At 55.7% G+C, this 14,819-nt stretch overlaps 1 protein-coding gene across 1 annotated transcript in view; it reads left to right on the top strand.

Moving 5' to 3' along the window:
• EMID1 (EMI domain containing 1) overlaps positions 1–14,397 on the top strand; it is a 30,976-nt gene extending 16,579 nt beyond the window's left edge. Inside the window, exons 9-15 of the mRNA XM_023762970.1 lie at positions 215–304; positions 593–645; positions 1,093–1,155; positions 1,260–1,304; positions 3,997–4,041; positions 9,246–9,330; positions 13,609–14,397. Of these exons, the coding sequence (XP_023618738.1) occupies positions 215–304; positions 593–645; positions 1,093–1,155; positions 1,260–1,304; positions 3,997–4,041; positions 9,246–9,330; positions 13,609–13,733 (506 nt within the window). The 3' untranslated portion in view covers positions 13,734–14,397. The remainder of the gene's footprint in view (positions 1–214; positions 305–592; positions 646–1,092; positions 1,156–1,259; positions 1,305–3,996; positions 4,042–9,245; positions 9,331–13,608) is intronic.
• The last annotated feature ends 422 nt before the right edge of the window (positions 14,398–14,819 follow it).

The following is a 14,819-nucleotide window of genomic DNA, read 5'->3' as shown; positions in this document are numbered from 1 at the left end:
TCACAGCTAGACTGTGCAGGGTTAGACCAGTCTTTCTGCCTTCTGGGCCTGTGTAGCAATACTCTCCCCACCCCCCTCTCCCCATGTCAACAGGGCAGTCATAGCCAGCTTAGAGCTGTGGGCATCCCTGGAGAAAGGGGACCTCCAGGCCTGCCCCTCTCTGCCCAAGCCCCACCCACCCAGCCCTGCCCACTCCCCATCTTTCCTCCTGCAGGGGACCCATTTCTGTCTAACACCTTCACTGAGACCAGCAGCCACTGGCCCCAGGGACCGGCTGGGCCCCCTGGGCCCCCAGGGCCTATTGGTAAGTTGAGTCCAGGCCTGGGGTTCAGGGTGGGGTTGAGGGATGTCAGAGCGACTAGTGACTAGCGCTGTGGCTGTCAGGAGGGAGTTGATGGTAGACTTCCTGCCATTGTACTCTGCATTGGTCCTGAGGATATCCTGTCTTTTTTTTTTATTGCATTTATTGGGGTGACATTGGTTAATAAAATTACATAGGGTTCAGGTGTCATTCTGTAATACGTCATCTGTATATTGTGTTGTGCATTCACCACCCAAAGGCTGGTCTCTAGGATATCCTGTCTTATTCCAGGTCCCCCTGGACCTCCTGGTCCCATGGGCATCCCTGGGAGTCCTGGCCACACAGTGAGTATTTCTCCAAGTACTCTCACTCGTCTTCCCATCTGTCCACTCACCCATCCATCATCCACCCATCCATCCTTTCATTCTTTCATTCGAGCATTTATGGAGCACCGAGTAGACACACTACTTTCCCTAAAGCTTCTCATTCAACCCATGTAACAAGAAGCACCGTTGCTATTACCTAAGGCCAAGAGAGGTGGCGATAACTTCCCTAGGGCTGTGGCCAGCACATGGCGACTTCCAGATCAGGGTGGGGACTGTCTGGTTCCAGGGCCAGAGTTGTGAACACTGGGCTGTGTGCACGTCCCTCTGTGTATCTGTCATTGGATGTGTGAAGGGCCCAGATGCCCAGGCCAAGCTGGAGCTTTCACCCCAACCCCTCTGCCCCCCAAGTCCCCGCCCGCTCTACCCTGCCCCAGCTCAAGGCTGAAGCCCTGTCTTGTTGCTCAGGGACCCCCAGGCCCCACTGGACCCCAAGGAATCTCTGGCCACCCAGGAGAAAAGGGTGAGAGAGTGAGTACTGAATGGGTCCCGGATGGAGGATTCTGGGGAGGCTTGGGGGCTCTGGGTCAGACACCCCAACAGCTGACTCCGTACCTCTCCTCCCTCCCACACAGGGACTGCGTGGAGAGCCAGGCCCCCAAGGCTCCATGGGACAGCGGGTGAGTGAGGCTGCCCCCCTGCAGCTCCCCCTTCAGGATCCTACGGGCACAGACCCCTGCTCTGGCTCCAGCCCCTGTGGCCAGAGCCCCTGATCCTCCCTGTCCGGTCCAGGGGGTACTCCATCTCCTTCCTCCCTGTCTCAGGTTCGTCAGCCTCTTACGGTCCAGCCACCTCCATCTCCCAGGCTCTGTCCCTGTTTCTGTCTCCCACTGTGTCTCTATCTCTTCAACTCCCTGTATTTCTCTATCCCTCCAACTATAATGGTAGATTTGTTTGTTTCTCCCTTTAGTTTGGTCAATTTTTGCTTCCTGGGTTTCTAAGCTTTGTTGTTAGGTGTATACACATTCAGTATTTTACTAGAGGCCCGGTGCACGGATTCGTGCACTGCGGAGTCCCTTGGCGTGGCCTGCAGGGATTGGGCCAAATTGGCAGTCCAACGCCGCCTGCCGCTCCTGCCTGCCGCTCCTGCTCATCCTGGCCCTGCTGCATCTGCCGTGGCCTCGCACCCAGTCAGTCCCAATCAGGAGAGGCTCGAGCCTCTTGTTGTGTGGGTCTTCAGACAACAGATCCTCCCTGCCTTTGTGCAAAGCTGTCTTTCCCTTAACTTTTGAAAGATATTTTCACTGGCTATAAAATGATAGGTGGGCAGTTTTCTCGCCTCTTAGCGCTTTAAAGATGTCCAGTGGTCTTCTGACTTACAGAGACCATTACAATTTCTCATGAGAAATTGGCTGTCCTTCCTCGTTATTCTTTGGCTTTTAAGATTTTCGCTTTACCCTTCGTTTTCAACCGATTGATTGTGATGTGGTTGGGTGTGGTTTTCTCTGTGTTTATCCTACTTTGGGTTCATGGAGATTCCTGAATCTGTAAGGTGCTGGGCTTTTTGTTCTTGCTGGTTGTCTTGTTTAATTAAATTCTTTTTTTAGAACATTCTTTTGGATTCGCAGCAAAATTAAGCAAAAAGTACAAAAAGGTCCCATACACTCCCTGTCACACATGCACACCCTCCCCCACTGCTGACATCTCGCACCAAAGTGGTACCTTTAGTACAACTGATGAACCCACGTTGACATGTCATTTACCACCCCAAGTCCATAGTTTACATTAGGGTTCCCTCTCAGTGTTGTACATTCGATGGCTGTTGACAGAAGTATACCGACCGACAGGCATCCGTTTCATTGATTTCTCCTCTAATTTTTCCGATTCCTTTTCTTTTGCTTACTTTGGATTTAATTTGCTTTTCTTTTCCCACTTTCCTAAGGTGGGAGCTTAGGTCATTGGTTTTAGGTCATTCTTCCTTCTAACACAGTGGTTCTCAACCTTCCTAATGCCGCGACCCTTTAATACAGTTCCTCATGTTGTGACCCAACCATAAAATTATTTTCGTTGCTACTTCATAACTGTAATGTTGCTACTGTTATGAATCGTCATGGAAATATCTGATATGCAGGATGTATTTAGGCGACCCCTGTGAAAGGGTCGTTCGACCCCCAAAGGGGTCGCGACCCACAGGTTGAGAACCGCTGTTCTAACATGTGTTCAATGCTATACATTTCCCTCTCAGCACTGTTTTCACGGCCTTCCCAATTTTTTGATAAGCTGTCTTTTTATTTTCATTTAGTTCAAAATATTTTAAAATGTCTCTTAAAATTTCTTCTTTGACCCATGTGTTATGGAGACATGCATTGTTTAACCCCCAAGTCTGTTTTGGATTTTTCCAGTTATCTTTTCATTATTGGTTCCTAGTTTAATGCCACTGTGGTCTGAACACAAACATGGTATGGTCTGTGTTCTTTTCAACGTGTTGGGTCTATTTTTATGTGGTCTGTCTTGGTGAATGCTCCATGTGAGCTGGAGAACAATGTGTATCCTGCTGTTGTGGGATGAAGGGATCTATAGATGTCAATTATCTCCAGTTGAGTGATGGCATTGTTGCATTCAGCGAGGTCCTTACTGATGTTTTGCCGGCTGGACCTGTTCATTCCTGACAGAGTGTTAACGCCTCCGACTACAATAGCGGACTGGCCTGTGTCTCCTTGCAGTTCTATCAGTTTTGACCTCTGACTCCTCAGGCCAATAAAACGAAAGCTTTCTGCTTGAGCTGTTTGCGGGACTGAGTGGGGCTGGGGTATACCCTTCAGAGGAAAAGCTATAAATATATGGATGTCACCCATGCAGTTTCCTTCTTTCAAAGGCCAGATATCCTCCGGTTTCTGGCTGCTCTTCATCACTTTCCATTGTCTTCAAACAGTTGTTCTCTGCATTTTATCTAGTGTTAGTCCAATACAAGCTACCTTCTGTCTCTGCCTCTCTCAGTCTCTCTGCCTCCCTCAATATGTCTCTCTCTTTCCCTTCTTTCCTTCTGCCCTCCCTCCCTCTCTCCTTTCCTCTCTCATTGCTTCTATCTCTATTTCTTTTCTTTTTTTTTTGTTAATCCTCACCCGAGGATATTTTTCCATTGATTTTTAGAGCAAGTGGAAGGGAGAGGGAGAGACAGAGAGATACATCGATGTGAGAGAGACACATCGATTGGTTGCCTCCTGCACACACCCCGACCAGGGCTGGGGAATCTGCATCCAGGGTACCTGCCTTTGACTGGAATCGAACCTGAGACCCTTCAGTCCAAGGGCTGACGCTCTATCCACTGAGCCAAACCGGCTCGGGTGCTTCTACCTCTATTTCTCCTTGCAGGGAGAACCTGGCCCCAAAGGAGACCCCGGTGAGAAGAGCCATTGGGTAAGCTCAGGGCCTGCACGGCTGCCCCCGCCTGCCCTGGACACTCAGGAGGTCATTCTGGAGTGGGGGCCCCCCGCCAAATCCCCACTGCAACCTGGTCTCCCAGGGAGGAGCCTTGACCGTTCTCAGGCCTAGCCCCCTCCCTGCTCCTGTCCCTCCCAACGGGGCAGGGCCGGCCTCATCAGCAGACCCCACGCTCTCTGTCTCTGCCTTCACGTCCCTGCCTCCGCCTTCCCTCTGCGGCCTTTCCAGGCCAGGGTGGCCCTGCCTGTTCCTCCTGGCAGTGTGGGCTGACCCAGTCCAGACTGCATCCCCTGCCTCCATGGCCCTCCCCTAGCCAGGGCTCTGGCTTCTGCTCCCCTGTCCACAGAAGAAAGGGAAGTGTGAAGAATGGGATGGGGGCCTTAGGAAAGCCATGGAACCTATATAGGCAGGGAGGCTAGACATGCTGAGGTACAGGAGCCCTTGGTAAGAGGTACAGGGCACCTAGACACCATCATACACGGAGGAAATTCACAGAGTGTGGGAAGAGCAGCCTAGAAACTGTCATGCATATAATATAGATGGTAAATGAGGTCACAGACTCCACTGTGCCCAAAAGACCCATAATTAACACGAAGTCCTAGACACCATCGCATACATAGGAGACCCAGGAGGAAGGGGAGGAGACACCTAGAGACTGTTCCAGGCACAGGAGAACCATAGAAAGTGAGATGAGGGGATCTAGAGAGCACCCTGCACAAAGGAAGCCCACAAAGAGTGGGGAGGGGGACCTAGAAACTGTCACGTACACAGGAGACAGAATAAAAGAGAAAGGGCACCTAGAAACCACATGTGGGGTCCTAGAAACCGTCACAGTCATCGGAGATTGTAAATCTACCTACCCAAGCGACACACTGGGAGAGGACCAAAAGCCCCTAAATGCAGGGACGTGGACAGCGTCGCTGACATCGGCGACATTTGGAGAATGGACAGGATAGGGGCAGGCACCCCTACGGGAGAGACAACTGGGAAGCTCTTTTGGAGGCTGGTCCTGCGCCTCCCTCTCCCCCGCCCCCATCCCGGGTGCAGTCTGGCTGGGAAGTCCTGCTTCCTGGCGGGCACTGGCTGGTGAGGACACGGGAAGCACCCAGCGCCTGCCTTGCCCTCTCTGCTCCTGATTGCGGGGTCAGTGATGGATACAGCCGTGGGAGTCCCCACCCTGCACGAGTCCAGCCCCATGTCTTTCCCCGACTTCTGGGGTCCTGCTACCTTTCTGGCAAGCCTCTCCCAGCTCCTCACTGCCACCCCACCTCTCCCACACCACCCCCCACCCCCACCCCGGGTGGCTCCACAGCCTCTTAAGCACACCCGTGTGAGCCCAGCCCTGTGCCTCTCCTCAGCCCCTTCGCGGGCCCCTCCCAAGGGAAAGGCGGGAGAGCGAGGTGAAGCCTGAATTAGGCTCAGCAGCCCCGTCCCTGCATGGGGACCCCAGCCGGAGAACAGATGCCTGAACGATCCCACATCAGGCCTCGAACTCAGAACCACCTGTGGGAGGGGCCCCAAGAGGTAGCAGGGCCCCTGCCCATCCACCTGCCTCCCCCTCCCCCTCCTGCACCTCTGCGCCTGCTTGCTGCCTACCTGGGAGGGGCCTGCTGGGCTGGGGCTGCATGAGGCTTTGGAGGCTGGGGAGCTGTTCTGTTGGGAGCAGGTGGGAATGAGGTCGTGTGGGGAAGGACCCTGGGGACTCCTATCCACACTCGACCAACCGCACTTCGGAGCCCCTGGCCCCGCTGTAGCTCAGCAGTGACATCCAGTGGCCATATACACACACTGCAAGCACCGCTAGGGAGTGACTGAGGTGGGCCGGCCAAGCCCAGGCTTTTTCAGCTCCCAGGACTTGGGGGGAACCAGCTAACATTCCCCCAAGCACCTCCTCGGTGGGCGCCAGGCCCCAGGACACAGATGCAATTTGGACACTGGCCCCACCCTCACGGTGGTCACCGGGAGGCGGGGGGGAGGAGGGGAGACAGACTAGTAACCAGCAGCAACCGGACAAGGGAGCTCAGTTGTGATGGGGGGAGGGGGGGGCGTGGACTTAGCATCTTCCTGGTGGAGAACGTGCGGGGGCCTGAAAGATACATTAACCAGGCAAAGGGTGTTGAGACAGAGGAGCAGGGCGCTGTGTGTTTGCACTTGGAGTAGCAGAGTATGGAGGACAGAGGTCAAGACTTAGGAGACCATATTGAGGAATTTGAACTTTGTTCTGTGAGCAGTGGGGGGTCATTGAAATAGTATGAGCAGAAACTGATGTGGTCAAAGGTGCCTCTGTGACCCTGTGGAGAATGAATGGGAAAAGCAGAAAGATGAGGTGGAAGGCTGTAGGTAGAAAGATGTCGTGGTCATCATGGCAAGAGACTGGGGGCTGGAACTGGGAATGGGGACAGTGAGGGTGGACAGATGTCACTGGAGCTAAGCGACGTTTGGGTGCTAGTTTGGCTGCGAGGGGGAGCGAGAAGTTAAGGGAGACGCACAATAGTCAAGGAGAGCCAGGAGAAGGGGCCCGCTGGGTTTTGTCCATGGAAAGTGGGAGACGTCTATTATGGCCAAGTGGGGGCGTTCAACAGGCCCTGGCGCTCAGGCCAGGCTGGGGCGGCCGGGGGGCGGGGGGACTGGGGTGTCGTCAGTGCAAACAGCAGGCCCCCCATCTAGGGAGGGATCCAAATAGCAGAATCTTTTTTTTTTTTTTTTACATTTTCCAAAATTTTTATTTTAAAAACTTTCAAATGCGCTGAAATGTTGGTTACAATGAATATTATTCTCCCCTTCGTATTTTGCCACATTTGCTCTATCTTTCTCTCTTTATATATTTACAGACCTTTTTTCTAATCCATTGAAAGCAAGTTTCATGCTTTATCCACATCTCCCTTAACACATCATTGTGCATCTCAAAAGACTATGGACATTCTCCCAAAGAGCCACAATACCGCTGTCACACCTAAGAAAGCTGACAGGAATCCAGCGCAATGATGCCACTTAATATATAACATATACAACCTTTATCAGTGGTACCCAAAATGCCTTTTATAGCTGTTTTTTTTTAACTTCTAATCAAGATTCATACATCACATTTGGTTGTACCTCTAGTCTTTTTTTTTTTTTTTTTTTTAGCAACCTATAGTCTCTTTAAAAAAAAATACATTTTTATTGATTTCAGAGAGGAAGGGAGAGGGAGAGAGAGAGAGAAACAACAATTATGAGAAAGAATCATGGATCGGCTGCCTCGTGCACGCCCCACACTGGGGATTGAGCCGGCAACCCAGGTATATGCCCTGACTGGGAATCGAACCATGACCTCCTGGTTCAGAGGTCAATGCTCAACCACTGAGCCACACTGGCCAGGCATCTGTAATCTCTTTTAGTCTAGGACGGGCCCTCTGCCCCTTTTTCTTCTCTTGACTCTGCCTTTTGGTGAATGTTCCACTATGTGGATTTGCCTGGTTGGTTCCTGGTGATGAGAGGCAGGTTAGATGCTCCTGGCAGGAGCACTAAGGAAGGATGTGGTGCCCTCTGACTGCGTCTCAGCAGGAGGCTCATGATGTCCGCTTGTCCCCCTGTCCATGCGGGATATAGTTTAACATAATTTTTGAAGGTCATCCACTTTTAGATCCTCCTCCCGTAATACTTGAAGAGAGATTACTTTGGTGTACAGCCTGTGGTGACCCTGTGACCCCCCAGGCTGCAATAGCCATCCAGTGGCCCGAGGGAAGCTCAATCCATGTGATGTGGACAGGACACCTGGATCCTAACAGTCACAGTGGGCTAGACCACAGTGAGCTAGCCCTCGCCGGTTTGGCTCAGTGGATAGAGCGTCAGCCTGCGGACTGAAGGGTCCTTAGTTCGATTCCGGTCAAGGGTACAGGCCTGGGTCACGGGCTCAATCCCCAGGGGCGTACAGGAGGCAGCTGATCAATGATTCTCTCATCACTGATGTTTCTATCGCTCTCTCCCTCTCCCTTCCTCTCTGAAATCAATAAAAATATTTGCCATCTGGGGCTCTGTTGGAATTGAGATATCTACATCGCAGATAGCTAAGTCTGGACTAGGAAAGGAGGGAGGGAGGGTGAGTTTGGGCCCTATGCTGTGGAAGGAAAGGACAGACAGATTGGTAGCAAGTGACAGTGAGTGCCAGCTGGTGGTCTCTGCCCCGAGCCCTGGGCAGCAGCTGGCATTGCTTGGCAGTAGGGAGCCCCCAGATCAGGGAGGCCTGGGAGGAGGATAGCTTTTGGGGCCTGGTGCTGCCACATCCCTGGGCCTGGGCGCTAGAGGAGCTGTTTAGAAGAGAGGGTGGGGCTGAGGGCTGGGCTCTTGGGCCTGCAGAATACAGGCGTGTAGCAGTCGGAGCCTGGGAGGGATGAGCCCAAAATGGGAAGGGACTGGGGAGAGGGCGCCAGGGCCAGAACCTCAGCTTTGCCAGCATTTTAAAAAATATATATTTTATTGATTTTTTACAGAGAGGAAGGGAGAGGGATAGAGAGTTAGAAACATCGATGAGAGAGAAACATCGATCAGCTGCCTCCTGCACACCTCCCTTTGGGGATGTGCCCGCAACCAAGGTACATGCCCTTGACCGGAATCGAACCTGGGACCTTTCAGTCCGCAGGCCGATGCTCTATCCACTGAGCCAAACCGGTTAGGGCTTTGCCAGCATTTTAAACAGCTTTCCAATAGCAGTGCCACTTGAACATGTGCTAATTGTACTTGTACATATTCATTTGAATGGAAAGAATATTGGTAAGTAGCCTGATCCCACTGATGGATATAGACAGAAAGTGTGTCGGTATAAAGAATATTAGAGATGGCGCAGCGGGGCTCTGTGGCCACCTCCAGGGCACATTCTGTGGCAGGTTCCATGGCAGGCTCTGGTCAGCAGCGCAGCCCCTGTGGACTGGCATCCCCTCGCCCCCAGTGCATCAGGACCTGCAAGGGTGTGGGGAGACAGCAGCCAGCTGGGATCCACCAGGACTCACCGGGAGGGCTGCTTCTGCCTGCTCTGCCCCCTCCCGTCCTTTCCTGGCCTTGTCCCGGCTGTCCGTGGGCCCTGGGCTGTGGCAGGGGTGCCGGCTGCAGGTGCATGACCAGGGCGGGGCATGGGCCACCAGCAGGCTTTGCAGGGCCCCTTCCCCTGCCCCCTTCACGGCTGCATCTGTCTCTTTCCTCCGCAGGGGGAGGGGTTGCACCAACTACGCGAGGCTTTGAAGATTTTAGCTGAGAGGGTTTTAATCTTGGAAACAATGATTGGGCTCTATGGTGAGTAGAGACAGACGGACAGACAGCCCAGCCCCTGCCCACCAGCCTTGCCCAGGCCCTCCAGGGTGGAGCTGCCTGGGCCCAGTCATGAGGCCGGAGAGGCCAAGCCCACCGACCCCTCCATGACTGGTCGCTCCGACACAGGGGAACCTGGGCCTCACCTCTGTGGTCAGACTTGGGCCTCCTGGCATTGTGGGTAATGTGGCTTCCAGGCCTGCAGGGGACACCAGAGGTGACAGATTGCGAGTTTGGAAGAAATCCGCAATGAAGCCAAACTCCAGACCAGCAGGAAGGGGATTGTGGGTGACAGAGCCAGGCTGCAACAGTGCAGGGAGTTGTGGGAAATAAAGTCAGAGCCCAGGCCTGCAGGAGGATTATGGGTAATGGATCCAGACTTCAGTCAGGCTTCAGCTCTAGAGAAAGCATGGGTAACAGAGCCAGTCTCCAGGCCCACAGGGACAATAGGTTATGGAGCTGGACTCAGAAATGCAGGGGCCTGCGAGTGACAGAACCAGACTCAGGCCCCAGGGGCCTCTGGGTAATATCCTACCCACCAATTCTGATCCTCCCTCACCCAAAGCCCCCAGAGGCCTCCCGGCAGGTCTTCCCGGCCTCAGATATCCCCGTGACAGCTTCCCTTTCCCTCTGGTCCTCCTAACCTCCCCTGAGGGTCCCTGTAGGGGTCTGTCAAGCCCTCATCTCAGCCCAGGAATTCACCCACCAATCCTCTACCCATCATCCATCTGGTCACGTGAGGAGCCAGGCTAGCCATGTCCCCTCTCAGAGACTCACACCCAGGCTCCTGCCTTGAAGCCGGCTGGTGCCTGGCCCATACACCCCCCTCGGCCCCCCGGCCCCGCCCTCGGAGGCCGGACTCGCACCGTCTGCTCTTCTCGATCTCCCATCAGGCTCCTAGCTTACAGAGCTTCCTGCAGCAGCAGGCTCAGCTGGAGCTCCTGGCCAGACGGGTCACCCTGCTGGAAGCCATCATCTGGCCAGGTAACGGCAGGGTGGGCCGGCAGGGGCAGCCCCTTCTAGGAAGGGCCTGGGAAGGGCCGGGGTCACAGAAGGCGACTCCCAGTGCTGGACCCAGGCCCATGGACACTCATTCTCGAGTCCTTCCATCCAGCAGGCAGACAGGGCCTGGCACGGAGAAGGCTAGGGTCACTAGTTCTTGAGGGAGCGAGCACCTCCTCTGTGCCCGGCTTCTAGCTTGGCACAGGCTCCAACAGATAAGACAGACGTAGTCCTGTTCTCATGGAGCTTAGGCTGTGGGGGTGCAGCGGGAGCCCTGGAACTGGCCGTTAAACCCAAGGTGAGGAATACACGGGGGCGTGAGTACAGGCAGCTGTGAAAGCACAGAAGTGCCCCTGACCAGGCTGTGGGTAGGGGGTGGGGGAGGAGGAAGGTGTCTCAGGGAGGGCTCCCTGGAGGAGGTACTGGCTCAGTGGAACCCTGAAGGGCAAAGCTCAGGGGAAAGTGAGGAGGCAGAGGAATAACATGGGCAACAGCCAAGAAGCCAGAGGGCCTGAAGGGACGTTCCCTGAGATTGCTGAGGGTTGAATGCTGTGGCAGGGCCCAGTTTGAGAAGGTCCTTGAAGGCCGTTGGGGAAGCACAAAAGGTTAGACACCAGGTGGGTGTTACCTCTCCTGGGCCTGGTTTGTCCGCTAAGGAGTCTCCCCCATTGCAGTGCAGTCTGTGGCTGGCCCTGGAGAGACGAGGATTAGCTCCCCTCCGGGCTAAACCGTCCCTCACCTGCTTGCTAAGCGGCCCCATCTCACCACCCAGTCCTGGCTCATCTGTGCACACAGGGTCTGGGCGTCATGCCCTACCTCCCATCTACGTTACAAGTGGGGGAGTCCCCCCCCGCCCCCAAAGCCAAAGTGGGCCAAGGCTAGGGCTGAGCCTCATTCATTCGACAGAACTGTAGGGTGCACCTACTGGAGGCCAGGTCTGGGCCAGCACTTAGCAGGCCCCGAGGACACCTGCCTTGGGGAGCTCCCACTGAGGGGCAGGGGACCCTTCGTATCTATAGAGACGAGGGCCCTGGGGTCCAGGGGCACCAAGGACGTGGGTGAGAACAGTCACTTCTCAGTGCGGGTGGGGCACTTCCTGGAAGATGGGGCTGGTGTTAGGGCAGGGAAGGTGCCAGCAAGTGCGCCAGCAGGAGAAGGTGGGAAGGGCAGCCCCACCCCCCCGCCCCCCGCCCCCCGGGTCCTGGTTTGTCACGGTGAAGGCCCAGAGGTTGGAAGGTGTGTGTGTGGTCTGCTTCCAGAGCTCCTCTTACCAGACCACATGGCTCTTCTGACTCCTAGAAACATAGCTGACCACCTCCCAGACCTCCTTCCTCTCCCAGAGGAGGGACCTACGACCGAATCCCAGGCCCTCAGCACCTTCTCAGGTCCCCCCACCTCCTCGGGCAGGAGCCACAAGGGACTCATTGTGGCCTGGGATCTATCCCCCGCCCTCCCTCAGCCAGCTCTGTCTCCAGCAGCTCAGGGAGGAACTGCTGGTCACTTAGGAAGGCCCACGGCCACTCTCTGTGGCCACGAGCCTAGAGCAGAGATCCCATGAGCCCGCCCTGGTTGTGGGCCTGGGAGGGGTGGTGTGGGAGGAGGGGAGCAGAGGAGGAAGAGGAGATGAAACCATCCCCGTTGGCCCATCATGCACAGCGGTGCTAACTAAAGACCCAGCTGGGACTCACGTTTAGGATACAATCAAGAATAACAATAGTAACCGCTGGGCTGGAGGATTTACAATCCTCTCCAGTCCTCACACCAAGCCTGCTAGGTGGGCGGTAGACACCAGGCCCATTTCACAGATGAAGACAGAGGTTCCGAGGGCTCGCGTGTCTCCCTCGGGCCGTAGGGGCAGCAGTGGCAAGGTCAGGGGTCCACCCAAGGTCGGTCCTCTAACGCCCTGGCTCTTTGGGCTCCATCGGCAAAGGTTCAGACACCCCTGCTCCACCAGGCACTTGGGGGCGGGGGGGGCCGGGGGGGTTCCAGAGGAAGCCAAGGCCCTGAACTTAATCATTTAATTCATGGTCACAGCCCCAACGACCAAGTAATCCAGCTATCCAGCTCGTACTGTGAAAGCCACTTTGCACTCAGGCCGTTAAGGGTGTGACAACAGGAGTGCGACCCCCGAGTTACAGAGGAGGCTCCAAGGTCTGTGACTGCCCAAGGCCACATAACCGGGACGTGGTGGGACCAGGACTTGGCCTTGGCTGACGTTGGAGCCCTGCTTCCCTCCTGTCCTCCCCGATTTAGGGCGTGAACTGTCCCTTGACTGTGACATGTTTATTTGCCTGAGTCCCCAGATCTCAGCCCAGAGGTGCATGGGAGGCTGGGCACAGCACCAGGGGCTTAACGGTTATGATGAGGCAGTGCCCTCCGGGGGACGCTGGTGCTGCCACAGGCCGTGTCTCTCCTGTGAACCGGGTTTGGGAGGCGTAGTCAAGTCCTCCATCCTGGGCTTTTCTCTGAGCGCCGCTCTCCCCCTAGAAAAACAGCCCGTCCTCCCGACCGGCCTGGCCTGCTCGGTTAGCTTTGAGAGGGACTGAATGATAGTCACAGAAGGCTTCCTAGAGGAGGTGGGTCATGCTCTGGGTTTTGAAGGATGAGTAGGTTTTTAGGTGGCAAGAATGCCAATTACTCCAGGCGGGGGCCTATCTCACCATAGCCTGATTGGAACTGACTTCAATAATTATAGGAGCTGGCCGGGCTCGGAGTACAACTGGAACAGTCCCGCTGGTTTTAGAGATGAGACCAATGAGGCCCCGACAGAGGCCCAGTTTGCCCAGAGCCACAGAGTAGGTCAGTGGCAGAGCCTGGCCTTCCTAAACCCTTCCCCGCCATAAGCGGCCTAATCAGAGAGAGGAAAAGTGAGTCTGTCCTTCGGCCTTAGTTTACCCAGCTGTGAAATGGGGATGACTCAGAGCATACCTTCACCCCAAAATGTAGAAAAGAAAAAACAATACCATTTTTATGGAGCACTCACTACAGACTAAGCCTTTCAGGAACATGGTGGGTCCATTTATCCCCACTTGACAGAAAACCAGAGGCCCGCATGCCCTCATTGGGTTGGCGGCTGATAACTCCTTGAGGTGGGGGACACTAACCAGTTTGCAGACCCCCTTTTCCTACAGCTCTGCCTCCTGGATGCCAGGGCAGAGTACACCTGGCTGGGTGCCCAGTCTCCCACCCCCTGAGGGCCAAGGGGAGGTGGGTGCCCTACATAGACCTCACTAACCCTGCCTCTCTCCTTCCCTCCGGCAGAACCAGAGGGGTCAGGGGCAGGCCCTGCCGGCGTGGGCACCCCCAACCTCCTTCGGGGCAAGAGGGGAGGACACACCGCCAACTACCGGATCGTGGCCCCCAGGAGCCGCAACAAGAGAGGCTGAGGGCGGTGGTGGCCCCTCGGGTGGACCAGGCCAGCTGCCTCTGGGGACCGCCCATCCATATTTATTAACGTCCTCAGGGTCCCTCTGCCACCTAGGCCTTTGGGGTAAGCAGGTCTAGGTCCTGGCACCCTAGGCATGGCTGCCCCGTATGAGGCTCAGCAGGGACAGGGTCTGAGGAGAGGTGGCCCAGGAGGGAGGTGGGGCCTTGCTTGGGGCCCCGAGCCTGTTTCCCTCTGTGAAATGGGGTGATGCAGGCCTGCAGGGAGCGGGTGGCAGGTTCAGGTTCGTGGTTTGTCTTCCCATCAGCTGCCCAGGCATCGGGCCTGCAGGCACTGCGGGAGCTGAAGCTCTGCCTGGCCCTCAGCACATGCAGGGACTTGGAGGGCAGTCGCCTCCCTTCCTCCCCATCAAACCCCAAACCTCTTCTCTGGTTCTCTGGTTTTTGGTGCTGGGTTCCCAACCCTGAGGTCAAGCTGCCTGAGCTGACAGGATGCTGTGGACTCCTCGACTCAGTTCTGCCCCGGAGCCCAAGCTACTCCTATGTCCCAGGTTGGGGGGTGGGGGCAGGGACATGGAAAGGGAGGAGCCACCTGCTCCCACAGCCTGTGACGTCACAGGAAATAGGTGCTACCGGCCAATAAAGGCCCTGGCCTGTTCCCCACCAGCCTGGCCTCAGTGTGTGCTTTATGGGGGGCAGCGGGCAAGGCCAGGGGTCTCGTTTCTCTTCTGTGGCCTTCACTGCCCACCTGCAAAGCAGGTTTGAAGCTCCCCTGGCCATCACCTGGGCAAGGGGTGAGCAGAACAGCGCTCAGGCCACCCCACCCGCCGGCCAGGTGTCCAATGGCTGTGGCGTCTGAGAGGCCTGGGGAGCAAGGAGCTGCCAAGCCTGAGGGCAGCCTCTAGCCTGGGTACCCAGCAGCTCTGAGCCTGTTTTCACAACCGAGGAGTGAAAGCGATGGCGGGCCCTCAGACTTCCCAGTCTGTTTCTGGGCCCCAGCTGGTGACCCCCAGCAGGGTCGGTCAGTCTCCAGGTACACAGTGCCGACTGCTCCAGGCGTGTAGCCCCTGCACCGCCCCTCACAGTCC

The sequence above is a fragment of the Myotis lucifugus genome, unplaced genomic scaffold (genome assembly GCF_000147115.1).
Source record: "Myotis lucifugus unplaced genomic scaffold, Myoluc2.0 scaffold_269, whole genome shotgun sequence".
NCBI lineage: Eukaryota > Metazoa > Chordata > Mammalia > Chiroptera > Vespertilionidae > Myotis > Myotis lucifugus.
The sequence above is the reverse complement of the archived record's forward strand: the minus strand, read 5'-3'. Positions and strand labels throughout refer to the sequence as shown.